The sequence below is a fragment of the Lottia gigantea genome (assembly GCF_000327385.1).
Source record: "Lottia gigantea unplaced genomic scaffold LOTGIsca_1, whole genome shotgun sequence".
Taxonomy (NCBI): Eukaryota; Metazoa; Mollusca; class Gastropoda; family Lottiidae; genus Lottia; species Lottia gigantea.
In genome coordinates this window covers 1,066,711-1,084,483 of record NW_008706746.1, presented here as the reverse complement: position 1 = coordinate 1,084,483, position 17,773 = coordinate 1,066,711, and the positions used below count along the sequence as shown (strand labels likewise).

The 17,773-nt window shown below is 34.8% G+C and overlaps 3 protein-coding genes across 3 annotated transcripts; all 3 read left to right on the top strand.

Moving 5' to 3' along the window:
- The first annotated feature begins 493 nt into the window (after positions 1-493).
- Positions 494-3,924, top strand: LOTGIDRAFT_202957 (hypothetical protein). The gene is made up of 4 exons (XM_009045425.1): positions 494-514; positions 1,099-1,224; positions 2,553-2,758; positions 3,774-3,924. Exons 1-4 carry the CDS (start codon positions 503-505, stop codon positions 3,895-3,897), a joined length of 468 nt encoding a protein of 155 aa, XP_009043673.1. The 5' UTR covers positions 494-502; the 3' UTR covers positions 3,898-3,924.
- A 976-nt stretch (positions 3,925-4,900) lies between these two features.
- LOTGIDRAFT_227820 (hypothetical protein) lies at positions 4,901-6,219 on the top strand (the record flags this gene model as incomplete). The annotated part of the gene is made up of 1 exon (XM_009045424.1): positions 4,901-6,219. The coding sequence occupies one exon, from the start codon at positions 4,901-4,903 to the stop codon at positions 6,092-6,094; it is 1,194 nt and encodes a 397-aa protein (XP_009043672.1). The 3' UTR covers positions 6,095-6,219.
- Positions 6,220-10,519: 4,300 nt separating this feature from the next.
- Positions 10,520-12,163, top strand: LOTGIDRAFT_102320 (hypothetical protein; the record flags this gene model as incomplete). Its single annotated transcript, XM_009045423.1, has 4 exons — positions 10,520-10,596; positions 10,964-11,159; positions 11,474-11,648; positions 11,985-12,163. Coding segments are annotated over 4 exons (627 nt in total), but the record flags the coding sequence as incomplete, so codon positions are not given.
- Positions 12,164-17,773: the final 5,610 nt, after the last annotated feature.

Genomic DNA, 17,773 nt, shown 5'->3' with positions numbered 1-17,773 from the left:
AATTCTTTAGTTGTAGTCTGTATGCCAACGAATAAGAATTGTCTACCCTGTACTAAAACTTGTTTCACTTTTTTCCTATGGATAATTGCTTATATTGCCAAATATGTGGAACTGTTGTGAATGAATATAATGAAATATACTGAATCTCTCATCTGGAGCAACAATATCATAAAAGTTTTACCGAAATAAGTATTCCTCGTGAGCCGAAGCGAAGGGACAACATTTTGTTTTGAGTAGAAGTCACCACTAGAGGCACTGTGCTTCTGTTCCGTGTGACACTAGTTAGGAGGATTCCGCCTGGTGTATTATGTCGGATCTTTAATATTCAAAATATCTCAAAATTTATATAATATATATCTTGAAAACAACCTTTGCCTCGTTTTTCATGATAAATTCATGACAACATCTCTGACCCGTAACGACACGATTGACGCTCGAGAACACAGAACTCCGCGTACCGGAAGTTGAAACCCACGTCGTCCTTTTCCTGTCTGAGACCACCATGGCTGAACAGGTCCGTGTTTTCCTTCAAAAGAATTCATTTTTCGTCCCGCTCATTGACTGACTACTTATATATTACCACCGATGTCGAGGCCCAACCTATTATAAATGTCCCTGCAGTATTTTTGCGACAATTGTCTCTCAAATTTTGGAGTTTGATCACGTAATAAAAACACGTGGGTAAACATTCGAAGTCCCCATCCCCCCTTATTCGATATTACTTGCCGGATTATTTTTTAGTAGAGGACACTCGCGAATTGTAATGCAAATATTTCTTACCAAACAGATCTTGAATAGATAAGTAATCATTATTCTCTGTAATGTAGATTGGTGCAAATTTCATCACAAAGTTCCAAGCCTACCTTTCTCAATTATTGATAAGTTTTAGTCTAGTTATTATTGAAATCCCTGGCTGTAGTAGTCTGTCGTGTATTCCATCTGTGTTGTGCAGAACTTGCCCATGGCTAATAATTTGCCCCCTTGGAAAGATTTGACTGTTGCTGTTGGCCTTTTTGAAACTAACTAATGCATTTAACACAAATTGGTGTTCATGTCTATGTGTGTATGTTGTATTTATTGTGTCTTTGTTTATTACAGAATCAGAAAGCTTTTCAGAAGCAAAACCATGTTTTTGGTTACAAGAAACTTGCCTTGTATGCTGGCAAGGGTAAAAATCTTCGCTATGTGAAAAAAGTTGGTCTTGGATTTAGAACCCCTAAAGAAGTGAGTATTGGTTTTTAAAGCCAAATTCCAAACCATAACTTCAGGAAACATGTTAGATTTTTTCCTCACCGCTAATTGACCTGTTCTTTGAAAGCAATGGTGGAAAGTCAAAATTCCAAAATGGAAGTAATCAGATCAAGACTAAAGTTACCATTAATCCATTGATTTTTAGCTCGGGAATCTAGTGAATTTATCCTTTAATTTGCTTTAATGTGCATCTAAGCTGGTTAGGAATCTTTAGTAAAATGTTTATCTAAACTCAAATGGCAAGTTAAACAGTTTAAAACCGAAAAAATATTAATGATGAATATATCATGACGGTCTTCCTAAAATTCTGAGGACAAACCATGATTCTGAAATATTTCTGTACCAGGATTTTTTCCTGTTATATGGGATGGTGAGCCTTACTTATCTTTGATTTGAATTGTCCAATTTATTTATGATGAATATATCATGACGGTCTTCCTAAAACTCTGAGGACAAAACATGATTCTGAAATGTCTTTTTAACCATTTTATAACCTTTATTGGATATTTAGCCGAATTGATTTCTGATTTGAAATGTTCAATTTATTTATGATGAATATATCATGACGGTCTTCCTAAAATCCTGAGGACAAACCATGATTCTGAAATATTTTGTTTTCAAGATATATCATATACAAGTTTTTAGAATCTATCCTTCATTAACCATTGTTCACCATTTTGATTTGGGTCTTGAATATAAGCTTCCATAAATAGTCTTCAGAAGTACTAGAAATAGAAAATGGCATTGTGCCTTCAAATATATTGATAACTAGAAATGTCACTTTCTATTTCTATATGTGTCTCTATATAAGTTGTCTCAAAATTTCTGGACACATGGATTCAAAGGCTCAAATTTAGATAGTGATCTGTGAACACTAGCTGGAAAGAATCCTGCTTCTGAGACTTAAGGTATGATTGGTCCAATGGATTCCAAATCTCGTAACTTTCAGACAGCTGGTTCGAAAAGTTCAATTCCATTATAAGACATATGAATCAAGTAAAGGAACTCTCTGTACTAGACTTGAGGAAACAATGCTGATTGATAAGCGCTCTCTTTGCAACAGTATCTTAAGTTTCAGAAAGAATCCAACCAAGGAAATCCATTTTATTAATGATGAATATATCATGACGGTCTTCCTATAACCCTGAGGACAAACCATGATTCTGAAGTATTTTGTAGATTTTCTACGCTGAATAAAATAGAAATCCAGTCAAATATGGCTTAAAAACAAAATGGTCAAATTTCCTTCACAATTTGATATTTATACTCTTGAATACTACATTAATTTCATGTCTTTTCAGGCTATTGAGGGAACATATATCGACAAAAAATGTCCATTCACTGGAAACGTGAATATTCGAGGACGTATTTTAATGGGAGTTGTACAGAAGATGAAGATGCAGAGAACAATAGTGGTACGACGAGATTACATTCACTATGTTACTAAATATAAACGATTTGAACGACGGCACAAAAACATCTCCGTACATCTGAGTCCTTGTTTTAGGTTAGTACCTATATTTCATTAAAAAACTAAATAAACAATAGAGGAATGTCAAGTTGACAAACCCCAATACCAAATAAAATTATAACTTTGTAGGCTTCTCTTTCGGACAGGATGTACTACCTAATTACAGTGTGGAGTCTGGTCTTTTGGAAGAGTGCCTCTCTTGATAGAATCTATTTTCACCATTCCAATTTTCAGTCAGATGTCTGTGGTTCTTACTATTTCACCAATACTCAATAAATTATAATGTTACTTTTGTAAAAGTGGCTCATGATATCTTAGTGCCTTAGTGATAGCTGCTTTGTATCAGTGGAATTGTTAGACTTGCAGATGTATTGCTAATAAATGGAATTGGTCCTAATCAATGCTATTAAGTCTCCACTACACATGAAGAAATTACAAAGCCCATTAAGGGCTGCAAGAAATATTAATGATGAATATATCATGACGGTCTTCCTAAAATTCTGAGGACAAAACATGATTCTGAAATATTTTCTGTACCAGGATTTTTTTCTGTTTAGCTTTACTGATCTGTAATTTGAATTGTCCAATTTATTTATGATGAATATATCATGACGGTCTTCCTAAAACCCTGAGGACAAACCATGATTCTGAAATATAATTTTCATCCATCCAGGGTTGTCATAATGTTTCAAAATGCTAATTGCAATCAAACTGTAAAAGGGTGAAACTTTTTTAAGCAAGATTTAAGGACTCGTTTTTCAAATAAGATAAACTCTAGTGTCTAGAAGGACCTCTTGAACATTCATCTGTTTGATGACACTCCCAGCCAATCCAATTTCTTTTTTTTTCTATGCTGGGATTTTGTAACATGAATGAAAGGTGTATTCAGTTGATAAACTGTCACATCACAAAATCTCGTTGGAGACAGAAGAATATTATTTCTTGCCCAAATTATTTTATATTGTTTGTATACTGCACAGCTTTGAACAATTGACAAACTGGAAGTGTGCAATTATGACACATTTTGTATAATTTTGTGTATTTATTGCAGGGATGTAAAGATCGGTGATACTGTTACAGTTGGTGAATGTCGACCTCTCAGTAAAACTGTCAGATTTAACGTCTTGAAGGTCATGAAGGCTGCTGGAAGTCGAAAAGAATTCATCAAATTCTAAAAAACATTAAAATAATCTTAAATTTGTGTCATTTCTTTGAAATACTGTGGGGGGTACCTTGCTGACTCTATGAATCATTAGTCTCTATTCTCTAAGAGTCTTGGGGTTGATCCAAACACGCATCTTTTAATATAATTTCAATTAAGGATATTACTGAATCCTTGAATAGTCACTATCGAGGTGTACAATTATCTTGGCTTGTGGAATAGGCGAAAAACTTATGAAGCCGCGAATATACGAGGTTAGGTGCTGAATAATCAATACAAACGAAAATAGGAGTGAACACACCATTGTATGGATATTGCCGTACCTCATTTATTCGCCTTTACGCTGGCATCTGTTACAGGATGATTTCAAAGGTGTAAGACTAATGAGAGCTTTATGACTACACTTTCGGAAAGAGTCTTGTATATGATTCCTTACTGAATAGAGCTACTTAAATTATATTTGTCCAAAAAAATATGCGCCTCATTACCCATCCAAAAATCCAGTCGCACTCCTTAGCTATGTCTAGCAATTGTGAAATCCAATCTAATAAACCGACAGCAACGCAGACCGCTGCGGTTTGATTGAATTGTACGCTGGAAAATACAGCCAATCGGAGCATCGGCATGAATACCATTTAAAGATAGTCTCACTTCGACCACAATCTATCAAGCAATCTGATATCTGGTTAGAAACAATAGCTTGATAAGCTCAAATGTCGCTCTGACCACAGAATTTAACTACGAAGCAATCTTATATCCTTTTGGACTTCTTATGTATACATCAATCTCATTTTAATCACAGGAAACGCATTGTGCTTTGCTTTGGATTGATCTTCATGGCGACTAAACGTTGGTATATTTATCTGTATTTTGTAGATGGTAACCTAGAATGTATTCAGAAGAGTGTTCGGATATCTACGACTGTATAAAAGTGGCGTGCTTCCAAATCCTCCGATGATATGACCAATCTTTGGTTTCTCCAAAAAGTAACAAACGTTTGTAGAGCGGTTAGAAACATGTCAACCAAAAACTGTGTGTATATTTATGACGGCGAAGGCGCCAGTGAAGTATCCAAGCTTCATCTCAAGCATTCCTTAGTAGAAAATCTTTCCACCAGGTATAATGTCCAGTTCATTTCACCAGACGAAATCTTGAAGGGAACATGGACTAGAGATGCAGCAGTAATGGCGTTCGGTGGTGGGTTCGATAAAGGATTTATCCGGACTTTAGGCTCAGTAGGGGTAGCGAAGATCCGATCCTATGTTTTGAACGGGGGGAAATATTTGGGTATTTGTGCAGGGGGGTATTTTGGTTGTGATTATATTGAATTTGATAAAGGTGGGCAACTGGAAGTGTGTGGGGAGCGACATCTCAAATTTTTCCCTGGGTGCGGACGAGGTCCGGTGTATCCAGGATTCAAATATGACGACTTGAAAGGATCTATGGCTGCTCCGATCGATTTCCAAACGTCTGGAACTACAAGAGAGATAATCTTTACATATTTTCACGGAGGAGGATGCTTTCTACTGAACGAATCAAGGCATATTCAACTGACACGGACTGCTGACTGGAATGAACGGTTAGATCCGATACGCAACAATTTTAAACCATCTCTCGAAGACTATAAACATTTCCATGACAAAGGCTTTGGTAGTAATCATTTGAGACCTCGAACAGTTTGTCAAATTTATGACAGAACTTTTGACAATGGTGGAATCACAGGCTCTCTTAGGGACTCAGATCTTGCCACGAAAACGGGTCAAAATTATCCGAAAAACAATGACGACTATAAAAGAGTATCAGTAACGGAAGGCAACTCAAATTGCACCACGACGACAGAGGATAAGAATCAAAAATCTGGATTAGGCCAAGCTTCAGGCGAACGGTCTGAACCAATGGCTCTAAACCTAAATCATGACATACTTAGTGATCCCCAAGAAAGAAACACCGGTCCTACTTCTGGTGTATCAGAACTGGAAATTCTAAGCCGATATTGTGAAATTCCTGGAACGCCACCAGCAATCATAAAATCTCGAGTTGGCCAGGGTCGGGCGATATTGTGTGGGGTTCATATTGAATATATTCCCAGGCTATTACTAGAAATGGAACCAACCCTAAAGGAATTGGTAAAGACTTTAGAAGACACCGAGAAACAAAGACTGGATTGCTTTAGATCATTATTACAGCAACTTGACTTGAAAATGAAATGATATAGAGGTGTATAAATACTGTTCATTTTGAAATACTAACTTATGATTGATATACTTCCTTATATAAAGAGCTACTACTTTCAATGCAGGTACCAGAAATAAAACGGAGTATGTGCAAGCTTCATAAAAAAAAAACAATTTTTTTTCTTTATCCGCATCATTTTGTTGGCTGCACCCCAGCACTCCAAAAGTCAATCAAAAGCATAATCCTAATATCTCTTTGCTCCCCGATGGAGATGATCTTTACCTAAATTAGGTAACTAAATTAGAATCCTGTTCTCCTGAAAACTGTCTTTATTGTTTAGTTGTTGTCTCAATTTATATTATAAATGGAGTTATCTCCCATAGACCATTGCGGAAAGCGAACATTCTTTAGTCTTTGAAACGTGATATTCAAATTAAATTTCCCTTTTCTTATATAGGCACATTGTACGTAGTACTGAATTTTAAGAATCTTCACACTGAAGTCCATGGGACTTCAAAATTAGAAATGGGTAAAAAAGGACCCGTTCCTGTTAAAGATTTATGTCAGGTCTCCCAACAAAATGAAGAGTCGATCCGAGGGAATGTACTGTATTCTCACCCCCGCAGTTTGTTTTCAGTACACTCCCATCTTCCCCCGACTTGACTTAGCCAACTCCCAAACCCATTTGGATTTTAACATGTACCCGAAAAAGAAGGCAGGTCGTTAGAAGATGATGACGTAAGGGTACCTGTCATCACGTGACCATAAAATGTATAATGGCGAACCCCAGAGAGAAAATCTAACCGGGGTTTATTATGTCTTTAACAGGGGTGGAAAATAGGCTGAAAGATGGCGGCGTCCACCAAACAACACATGAAAACACTTCAGTTGATGAAAATATTGAAAATAGTCGAATTTTAGACGGTGATTTCTTACAGAAGTCTGTCAACGAAACAGTAGCCGTTTCTTCCATTGGTTTAGAAAATGGCGGAGCTCAGACAACTGAAGAAACAATGGCTTTATTGTCATCTAGTGAAGATTTGGACAGCTACGATCGAGCTGTCATTGAAAATAATACCGAATGGTTGAAGTCGAGATGTCGGAGTCTAGAAGGTGTAGATTTTGGGATGGCGACGAGTGGAAATGATCTGCTGGATTTAGGAGTAAAAGATGAAAAAGGAATCGAATTGTTCGAGGAAATGGAGACCATTTCTCCAGAAGGTAAAAATTCGCAGATTTTATTGGTTGATTGTTAATAATGACGTCATGATGTAAACAACAACACATGTGGACTGTCACTTGATGAAGTTTTGGAAAAGGCTACATGATTTTTAGTTAATGGCCTACACTGTGTTGCTAGTGGCAGAGTTTGCACTATAGCTGAGCTTTGAAAATTAATTCTTATTGAGAACTGCAGTATGATATTTATTATATTTTTTGTATTTAGGCTACTGTATCATTATTAGTGTTGAAACAGTTAATGATTTTGACACTAATTTTTGGCAATAACCTTTTGTTCCCGGGTTAATCTTGGTTAATTACTAAAGATAAAAACAAAATCAAAAACTGTATTTGCAACGGTAACACAGTGTACAGTACAGTGTATTCTGTGATATCAGACATTTTCTGTAAACAGACATATTTATTATCTCTTTCTTATGTCATTTTAAAAAAAACTTCTTAGTGCTCAGACATTTTGTGTAGGCCTATAATTGAGTGACAACACAAATCAGTGGTCCAATCATTCAGAAAAATCTGTACAATCCGTCATCTTAATCATATCACTTATTAGATAATCTCTTATATTATTGATAATCCAACATAAAATCAAAACAAAAATATCAATTCTGCTGATTAATCACTGCCAATGACCTTGCATGAAGATGAAGATCATTGCTTTTAGATCAAATGGCTTGGGTCATTATAAGAGGTACCTGTGTCATTTATCACACTGTATATATGAAATATGGAACTTTACTGGAACTGAAACTGTTTCTTATAATACCACAATTATCAGGCTAACATGGTAATTATGTCTGAACGTCCTGCCAACTGCCAAACCTTTGAAATCCTACCGGAAATCTATTAACTGTTTCAAGACTATGTATCATGTGCAAATTTTGTGCATAGTAGATCTGATTTTATGATTAGTATGAAAAACCTTGAAATACAAACTATAGCTGTAAGATAAGCTCTCGTATTATTGTCACATCTTTTGTAAAGCATAATCTAGAACTAATGTGGAATTTGTGCTATAAATCAAACTATTACTATCATAATTGTATCATTTCAAATTTTTCTTTTCTCCAGAAGTTGAGGAAGTAGATGACAGTACAGTGATAAGTATTTGTAATGATACTGGAGTTCTTACGACATCCACATTGAATGTTAATCCGGACGTTATTCATATAGCACCACAATCAGGGCTGATCGATTCCAGTAGACTTGTAGAACACTTGGAGGACTGGATAATCTACTTCCAGCGTCAACAGACAAATCAAGTCCAAAAACAATTCTTCTTTCCCCAGAACAAATAGAATCTCTACAAAGACAAGGTTTTGTGTTGGAGACTGGTGTTTTAAACTCAGAAGGGGCCATAACTCCTATAAAATCTAATCCTGAAACAGTGTCATCTAATAGTGCTAATACTTCTTCTGTGATATTAGAGACTACACAATCGGGAAATATAGTCCAGTCTTTAAATAATGTTGATCAAAATAGAACAGAATTGGAACTCACCAAAAAAATTAACATTTTAAACCCTTCGCAGACTATTATACCTTCAAGTACTGGAACGTATGTCGTTGCTCAACCAACTCCCGGCCAACCAGAGACGGAGAATCCCTCACAACCAAATCTCACCCTAGCAACAATTTCAATCTCTACAGACAAAGTTGCCAATTCAACTCAAATTCTTGTGAATACTAATCAAGGGCAACAACTCTATTTAATAAATACAGCAGACTTGACCCAAGCGACGAATGCGTTGCAACCTTTAGCTCAACCTCAGGAAGCCTCGACACCAGCTGTTACTAGTCCTGTCACTCCAACTGTAGTAACACCAACTCAGCCTTCACCTGTAATGACTGCAGTCTCTCCTCTTCAAGTTCAAGGCACAGGTAAATTTAAACTTATTTTGCAGAAACTCTCTTGATCTTTTATATGAATGACTGTCATTCTAAATGTATTCTCCTGAAGCTGATTTGTTGATGCTGTCAGGTCAAAATTCTACTCAACACAATTCAATGAAAAACTTGTCGGATCATGAAGGGTATCAAAAACACAAGACAAAATATCTTCATTTTAATCAGATTAACTATTATTTATCAAACTAATGCTATTTTTTTTTTTGTTTAGCCTCAATGTTTGCAGTTCTTTTTTTTGATATGATTCAGGTTATTTATTATTACCGATAAATTCAGAATCTAATAGCGGTCAGAGTATGATTCTGTCTGTACCACCAACCACTGATGTAAGTTTTTATTTTAGATAGGTCTCCATTTTATTTCATCAGCCAAATAAGGGATATTAAAGAGGTTGTAATAAGGCAGAAAAAATGTGAAACTACTTTGATTTATAAGGCCTGTCTATATAATTGATCTACAAGCAGATACGATAGAGCTCAATTTTCGCCTTTTTCTAAAAGAAATTCTGAAATGTGGTTCTTCTCATACTACTTCATAGACCAAATCAGAAGTCTAAAAAGTTTCACATTTTTATTCACAGGGCAGTCCGAGTAAGAAGATTTGGATCTGTCAAGAAGAAGGCTGTAATAAAGTTTTTAGAAAATTATCCAAGTTAAAAGTGCATCAGATGAGACATACCGGTGAACGACCACATAAGGTAGATTGAGTCTTACATAATTCCTTTTGTGACATTTAGGGGTAGAGATCACATTAAATAATGGTATGATTTTATGGTATACTACTTTTAGGTTTAATTGTACACAACAATTTATGTAAGATCTATTTTGAATTATTAAATTGTGTTCTGTGTTGGATGCATTTTCCAAAAAGTCAAATATCAGGAAATCTTGAAATAATTGAATAATTATTTTTTATATGTGAGTTTTGATAAATTTTGTTACCCTTTTACTCCAGTCAGAAAATGTAATCATAGATTAAAATAAAATCTTGTTTGTTATTATAGTGTTCATCACCAGGGTGTGACTGGGCTTTTACCACAGCTTATAAATTAAAACGACATGCTGAGGCTCACGGAGGGAGGAAAGATTTTCATGTAAGTTTATTTTTTGTCATGCAAAACGATAACGGAAAAATCTTACATACGATATCTTTGGGTATCATTGGTTTTTGGTAATTGGAATGAAGCATTGATCAACTTTCTTATTTCAGTGTACATTTGAAGGATGTGGAAGAAAATTTACTACAATTTATAATCTAAACTCCCACAAGAAACTTCACGAACGTCCGTTTACGGAGATCTGTCCTAAACAGTCATGTCGTCAACAGTTCACCAACAAACGTCAATTAGATCTTCACATGAGATCTCATGCTGGCATGGAGAAAAACTACAAGTAAGAATTTTATATAATCATTAATGTTGAAGTTCTGTATACCGTTGGTTTTGTACGTGACATCATTTGCATGGTTACATCAGACAAATTGTGGTCATGGGTTCTAATCTTGGTCCACAGGTGAAAGTCCAATGACTTTGTATAAGTCATCTTCTCTCAGACTCGTTCCACAAACTTGTAGTTTCATTTTGGGGTTGAGTTTTGATTACTAATTGGCAAAAATGCCATAACAGACTGAAACCTCTCCCTACAGAGCCCAATTGTTTGAGTCAAATATGATATAGGAGCAGGCTATGATCAGTTTGAAAGAATTTGAGTTTGAGGTTTATTGTGGATCTAAAAGAAATATGGATGTTTTTTTTTTCAGATGTCCCCATGAAGGATGTGATAAGGTATTTTTCTCAAGGAATTGTATGGGCTCCCATGCTAGAGTACATCTTATAGAGAAAGAAGATCTACAATGTAAATTTGAAGGGTGTGGGAAAGTGTTTGATAAAATGTGTCGTTTAAAACAACATACACGACAGCACACTGGAGAGAGACCATACGTTTGTACATATGAGGTAAGAATTTATATTAGTTTGTTAACTCATTTGCTCAGTTTGAAAATTCCATGGGAAAGGTTTTAACTTAGTTGAGTAATAAGCTAGATTCAGATATTTTCGTTTAGATATTACAACCTGGTTTCCCCCCTTGCAGTGCCTCGAGAAGCAGGAATTGACAATGAAAAAAGGGACTTCAAGATGAGAGATCCCCTGTAATGGAAACTCAGATTTTACTTAAGGCAAGATTTCCACATAGCTTGTTATACTCTATACTTAAGTATATTGCTCCAAACAGTCTGATGTGAAATTTATAGTGGATTTTATTGTTTTAGGGATGTACTTGGGCGTTTGCTACAGCTAGTAAATTAAAACGACATTCTGCGAAACACACTGGGTTGAGGCGCTGGACTTGTAACATCTGTTTAAAAGGTTTCATGAGGTCCGAACATTTGAAAGGTCACATGATCACTCATTTTGGTGATAAACCATTCAACTGTCCTGTAGGAAGTAAGATTTTCTTTTTTATCCAGTCTCAGATAATTTATCAGAACTGTTTCTCAAAAAATAGTAAAATAAACATCTGTCATCTGATATTTCTCAATATAAAAAAGCACCTGGCAGATTTTATGATGTTGTTTGTGCAACTTTCTTCTGTACAATAGCCAAAAAGAAGTGAAGAATAACCTTATAGATAGAGACATATAATAAAAAAAAACTCATTTTTTCAACTGTATCCTTTCCTGCTTATTGATCAATAATTTCTGAAAGGTTGCAACATAGTTGTCAGATCAATTTCAAAATGTTCCAAAAACTGATGAAGAGGTTATCCAACTTTATTTTCAGATTGTATGGCCAAGTTTTCAGCCAAGGGAAGTCTGAATGTTCATTTAAGGAAACATGAGTCAACAGATAAAAAAATAACATACCATTGTCCTATAGAGGGCTGTCTTAGTCACTATGCCAGCAAATCTAATCTACGTAACCATATTCTCAAACATTATCTCAACATCACTCCAGGTTAGTAATTTAAGATGTAATATTTACATTTCTACAATCACTCCCTTCAATAAACCGGTTAGCCAAACCGGCGTTTATTTTCCAATAATTGTAGTTTGTCACGTAACAATAAGGCATATGAATACATCGAAAACGAAAACAATGATTGACCCAAGTTTTTTACTTACGGTATTTTTACAATTAAAAAATATAACATTTTGGCGTATTTTATCACAAAAGATAAACCAATGTAAATATCCTATTTATATTTCAGAATAATTCAGAATAATGTGTTGTTGTTACTCATAGTGTTTTTTCATTCTATTTTAATATTTCTATATCACTCTACAATTGTTGTATTGAGCACTATTTTGATAGTGGTATTTCTATATCACTCTACAATTGTTGTATTGAGCACTATTTTGATAGTGGTATTTCTATATCACTCTACAATTGTTGTATTGAGCACTATTTTAATAATTGTATTTCTATATCACTCTACAATTGTTGTATTGAGCACTATTTTAACAGTGATATTTCTATATCACTCTACAATTGATGTATTGAGCACTATTTTGATAGTGGTATTTCTATATAGCTCTACAATTAATGTATTGAGCACTATTTTGATAGTGGAATTTCTATATAGCTCTACAATTGATGTATTGAGCACTATTTTAACAGTGGTATTTCTATATAGCTCTATAATTGATGTATTGAGCATTATTTTAACAGTGATATTTCTATATCGCTCTATAATTGATGTATTGAGCACTATTTTAACAGTGCTATTTCTATATCACTCTACAATTGATGTATTGAGCACTATTTTAACAGTGGTATTTCTATATCACTCTACAATTGATGTATTGAGCACTATTTTAACAGTGGTATTTCTATATCACTCTACAATTGATGTATCGAGCACTATTTTAACAGTGGTATTTCTATATAGCTCTACAATTGATGTATTGAACACTATTTTAACAGTGGTATTTCTATATCACTCTACAATTGATGTATTGAGCACTATTTTAACAGTGGTATTTCTATATCACTCTACAATTGATGTATTGAGCACTATTTTAACAGTGGTATTTCTATATCACTCTACAATTGTTGTATTGAGCACTATTTTAACAGTGGTAATTCTATATAGCTCTACAATTGATGTATTGAGCACTATTTTAACAGTGGTATTTCTATATTTTTTATGATTTATATATTTTATGATCATTTATTTCTTGATTTGTTTATTTCATGGGCCATATATTTTTTTCATGGGTTATTTATTTTATGTTTATTTATTTGATAGTTAATTTATTCATATTTGCTTATTGCTTTTTATATTTTTTCTTGTATATATTTACAGGTAGTGAAGGTAGTAATTTAGATCTTGTACCGTTGTTAACAGGGGATGAGATATCAGATACGACTATAGACAACTTGATAACCTCATCTTCTGAGACTCCAACACCCAGTACTATCAGTAAGTACTTTCAGTGATGTTTCTCTAAGACGAATTGTACATAGGAAGTTCAAGGAACACAAAACATATGCAATTCATTAATAGCAAAAATACTGGATATACCGACTGCTTCATCCAAAAAACTTGATCAGATTATCACTATGAGTGAAAATTGTATGAAAATCGTACACTTGGTTTGAATGAAGTTGTCATATTCCATTGTTTGACAAATTCATTTGATTATTTGTTATTTTGTAGATGTATCAATACCTCAACTGTTGACAGACACCCCAGCTAGTGGTAATAATAATAGTAATAATAACAGTGTGATTAACACTGCAGAATTTATCAATACTGGTAAGGTTATTCATTTATTCTGTTAAAAATGGTTTAGATATGAAATTATCTATGCAAAGACACTTGAAATGTTCATCTATTGATGTATAAAATCAAAATATTTATTCATCTCTTTATTCAAAACATCAAGTATGTGCGGTTTTTAGTTGAAATTTGGTATGCACATATATTCCTACGAAAATTCCCGCAAAATTTTGATTGTCTATCAGCTATTGCTTATTATTAAGAGTTTATTTCTTTGGATGAGGCACATTTTTTATATAAAAACCTGGTTTAGGATGATATGATTTTCAATCCATAACACAAAACTACTTCCCTGGGACAGTTATTTAAGATTTGGTCTAAAGTAACTTATCAAAAAAAAACCTTGTGCTATGAATTTTACATGCAGAAAATTTGTTTCTAGAAGTAAGAGTCAAGATCTAATCTGAAATTTCAGGAAATGTAAATGAAACTGTGATGTTGACAGCAGACGCTAGTAATATAGGAACCATAATACCAGTACAACAGGGCAATACAGGTACAGCTGTATCACTGTTAACTGGCAAAACAGTTCATACACCTAAACCTACATCTACCAATACTGTATCTCCTGACTGTAAGTACTTTATACTGGTATATTCAGTGATACGCCCACCTAGGAATAATCTTAATTATATTTGAAAACAAAGGAAATCTGTCCAGCAGACAGTTTCATACTCGTCAGCTTTTCATCTGTTTCCTCTGTAAATGGTTTCATTTTCTACAATTTTGTGTCTTTCAGTACCAACAGTAATAAGTCGCGTGGCGTTAGAAAATACCAGTGGTTCAGCTAGAACAGATTACCGTAGTAACCATATATTGAGTGACAGGGCTCGTAAACGCTGGCATTCACTACGAGCTTTAAATACAGATTCAGAGGACATGGAAAATCTTCGTAGAGGTAAGGTTGCAGTGAATATTCTCATCACAACTTCTTGAACATTTTCTTCACATTACCAAGCTATTACAAACTTACAATAGCCACCTTTCTTTTATCATGGAAGTTTGTAAATGCAGCTATTTGGTTTGATTGCATGTTAGCAAATACAGCCAAACAGAAAGTCTTTAAACAAAAAGCCATACTGTCTGTCAAGGCCTTTGGCTGTATTCACTCGCAAAACTGCTATCAAATGGCTGCATTTTGCCTGGAAATGGGAGTGGTGCAAATCGATGATATCAGTATTCCAAATACACAAATAAAAAAACCTTTTAACCTGGGTGATTTTGTATAATTGTAGAATCCAACGAGAAGATCAATAGTCTAGTTTTACCAGCGTTCAATACAGATTTTACCTCAACCGACATTTCAAATACACAAGGTTTGATGTTCCGTGATCCTGAGACTGGAATAACTTACGTACAGACTCAACTTTTACAGGTAGGGAGTGTTTAATACTATTGGTTATTGTTTTTCTCAAATTGATTAGTGGAAGCGTCTGTGACTTCAATCTCACCATAGGTTAAGATGATACCTGATTTTTTCAACCCAGTTTCCCCCGTGTTTGATGCACGGGTTTATAGAGTTGAGATGTGACCTAGGTCACAGAACAATATATAAGCTTATTGATTCATTGGACAGTGCATGGTCAATGGAGGACAGAAAAGTAGGACACTTTATTTAATTGAATTCTGCCAAAGAATTCTTAATTCCAGAAAATATGTGGCCAAAGGTGGAAATAGAAAATAGTAGAAGCATATTGTGTCAGGACTGTTTCCAGACCCATACCTTGTGTCTAACTGTCTTCTATTTTCAACTGTATCAATGATCCTGCACTGTGCACCATACCTCATCTACTCTAGTCCTTAGGCTGGTTAAGATGTATCCCTGTAATTGACTGAATTCTGTGTATTATTTTCCAGGATGATCCCCCTCACCCCGAGATTTACCCTGAAGATTTGATGGAGTCGAGTGATGAGGTATTGAATAATCTCTCCTCACCCCCGGCGGCCAGCTGTAATAAATCAGATTTTACTGGTACCACTATTAATCTACAAGATTTAGAATGAGGTCCAGGCGTGGCCGTTACTCAAGAGTGCGAGTGTAATTTTCATGTTGAATATAAGTGCTAGAATGAAACCAGGTTGGGAAGTCTGTCCAGAAAGTAGCAAATGAATGGAATCAGAAATTGCATGTGATATTTGCTTCCAGATGGAAGCCAGGGATTCAGTGTCTGTCCAGAAAGCAACAAATGACATCAGATGTAAATGACATGGAATCAGCTTTCAGATGGAATCCATGGTTTGGTTAAGAATGTAGAAGTCAGTAAGCAGCATACATAGTGCTAGCCTGATAGCGTGTCCAGAAAGAAAATAATTTTGGAAATTACCGGTAGCGGTACATGGAAAATTTGTTTGAAAATGCAGCCAAAGTTTGGAAAGAATAGACAGCAAATAGACTGACAATGTTGACTGAAGACAAATTGAAGTGTATTTGATAGCTAGAACAGCTCTCAGAAGAACATACTTCTTTGCAATCACTGCACATGTATCCAGCAAAAGTAAAAGAACTCAAGTTCAAAAGCATTGAATATTTGGCCAGAATTTGACTGATTTTGAAATACCAATTGGATGATAAATTGTGATGCCAATCAAGATGACTTTGTTATTAATCAAATGATTAAACAATTGAACTGGTGCCTTTATTTAAAATGAACATGAGGAATTCAAATCAATTGAGATTATTGTGATATTTGTTTTGTTTTTGTGGAATTAATTCATGGAACTATAATCAACGTAAGCAATCAACATTGTAAGTTTCTATTTTAACATCAGTTTTGAGGATGTTTGTTTTTATTTAATGAAATCATGGAATCAAATTGACCAGATGAATCATCTCTTTGGGTGCTATTAAAAGTAATAGTAGAGTAAGATACGAATTTGACAAAGATAGCTTTGTCTAAATGATTGGGACTTTCAACTTGCCGATTTTCTCACTTCTGATTAATTGATTAGGGAGAAACTTTGTTCTGTATTGTTAATGGACTAACAGATTATATATTTATATAATATTTTGTTCTTCCTATAAGCATGGCAAGGAATATATGAACCTAAAACCTTCCCAATGTCAAGCTATTACAAATTGTGTCATATAGCTAGACTACAAAACCACTTTTCTGGTATCACTGAAGTTTGTAAAGAAAGAAATGTGGCCTTGACGAAAAGACTGTAAAAATAGCTTAATGCCTACAGACTTCTGTCAAGGACTCTGATTGGCTGTAGTTGCAATTATACAATCCATTCGTATTCTCTTCCTTTACAAACCTCTGTGATACAAGAAAGGCGGCTATTTTAGTCAAGGTATAGGACCCAGTTCATAAGAGCTTGATATTGAGAAGATGATGAACCTACTGATTGTCTATTTTGTTGTATCTAGAGATTTGTTGTTAAAAACGAACCTGTTGTGATCAATGATTTTATTTCTAAGACAGAAAATAAAATAAAAAAGAAATTAAAGTGGAGAACTTGTTTATGTAGATCAGTGTGTTCAGAATTCTTTAGAGATAATTCGGCAAGGTGTAAAGTAAGGGAAGCTGTCGTGGCTCAGTGAGTTAGATACTAACTTGTAAGACTGAAGGTGCAGGGTTAGATCTCGACATAGGTCTAGATCCAGCTCGGAGAACCAGCTGGTCGTTCAGATGGAACTATGAACCTAGGTCTCATTTGCTACAGGCTGTGCATTTTCAAGATCCATCGATAGTTCGAAATCGAGAAAAGGGTAGACTTATGTTGCTGTCCTGGCAAAAATTGCCCACTGCATGACGTTGCTAATCTTCATTAGCCTAATTAGGAG

What these genes read in the sequence shown, in the direction of transcription:
- LOTGIDRAFT_202957 (XM_009045425.1), top strand. An exon ending in GATTTAGAACCCCTAAAGAA is followed by an intron (nt 1,225 to 2,552) that starts GTGAGTATTGGT and finishes ATGTCTTTTCAG; the next exon opens with GCTATTGAGGGAACATATAT. An exon ending in CATCTGAGTCCTTGTTTTAG is followed by an intron (nt 2,759 to 3,773) that starts GTTAGTACCTAT and finishes TATTTATTGCAG; the next exon opens with GGATGTAAAGATCGGTGATA.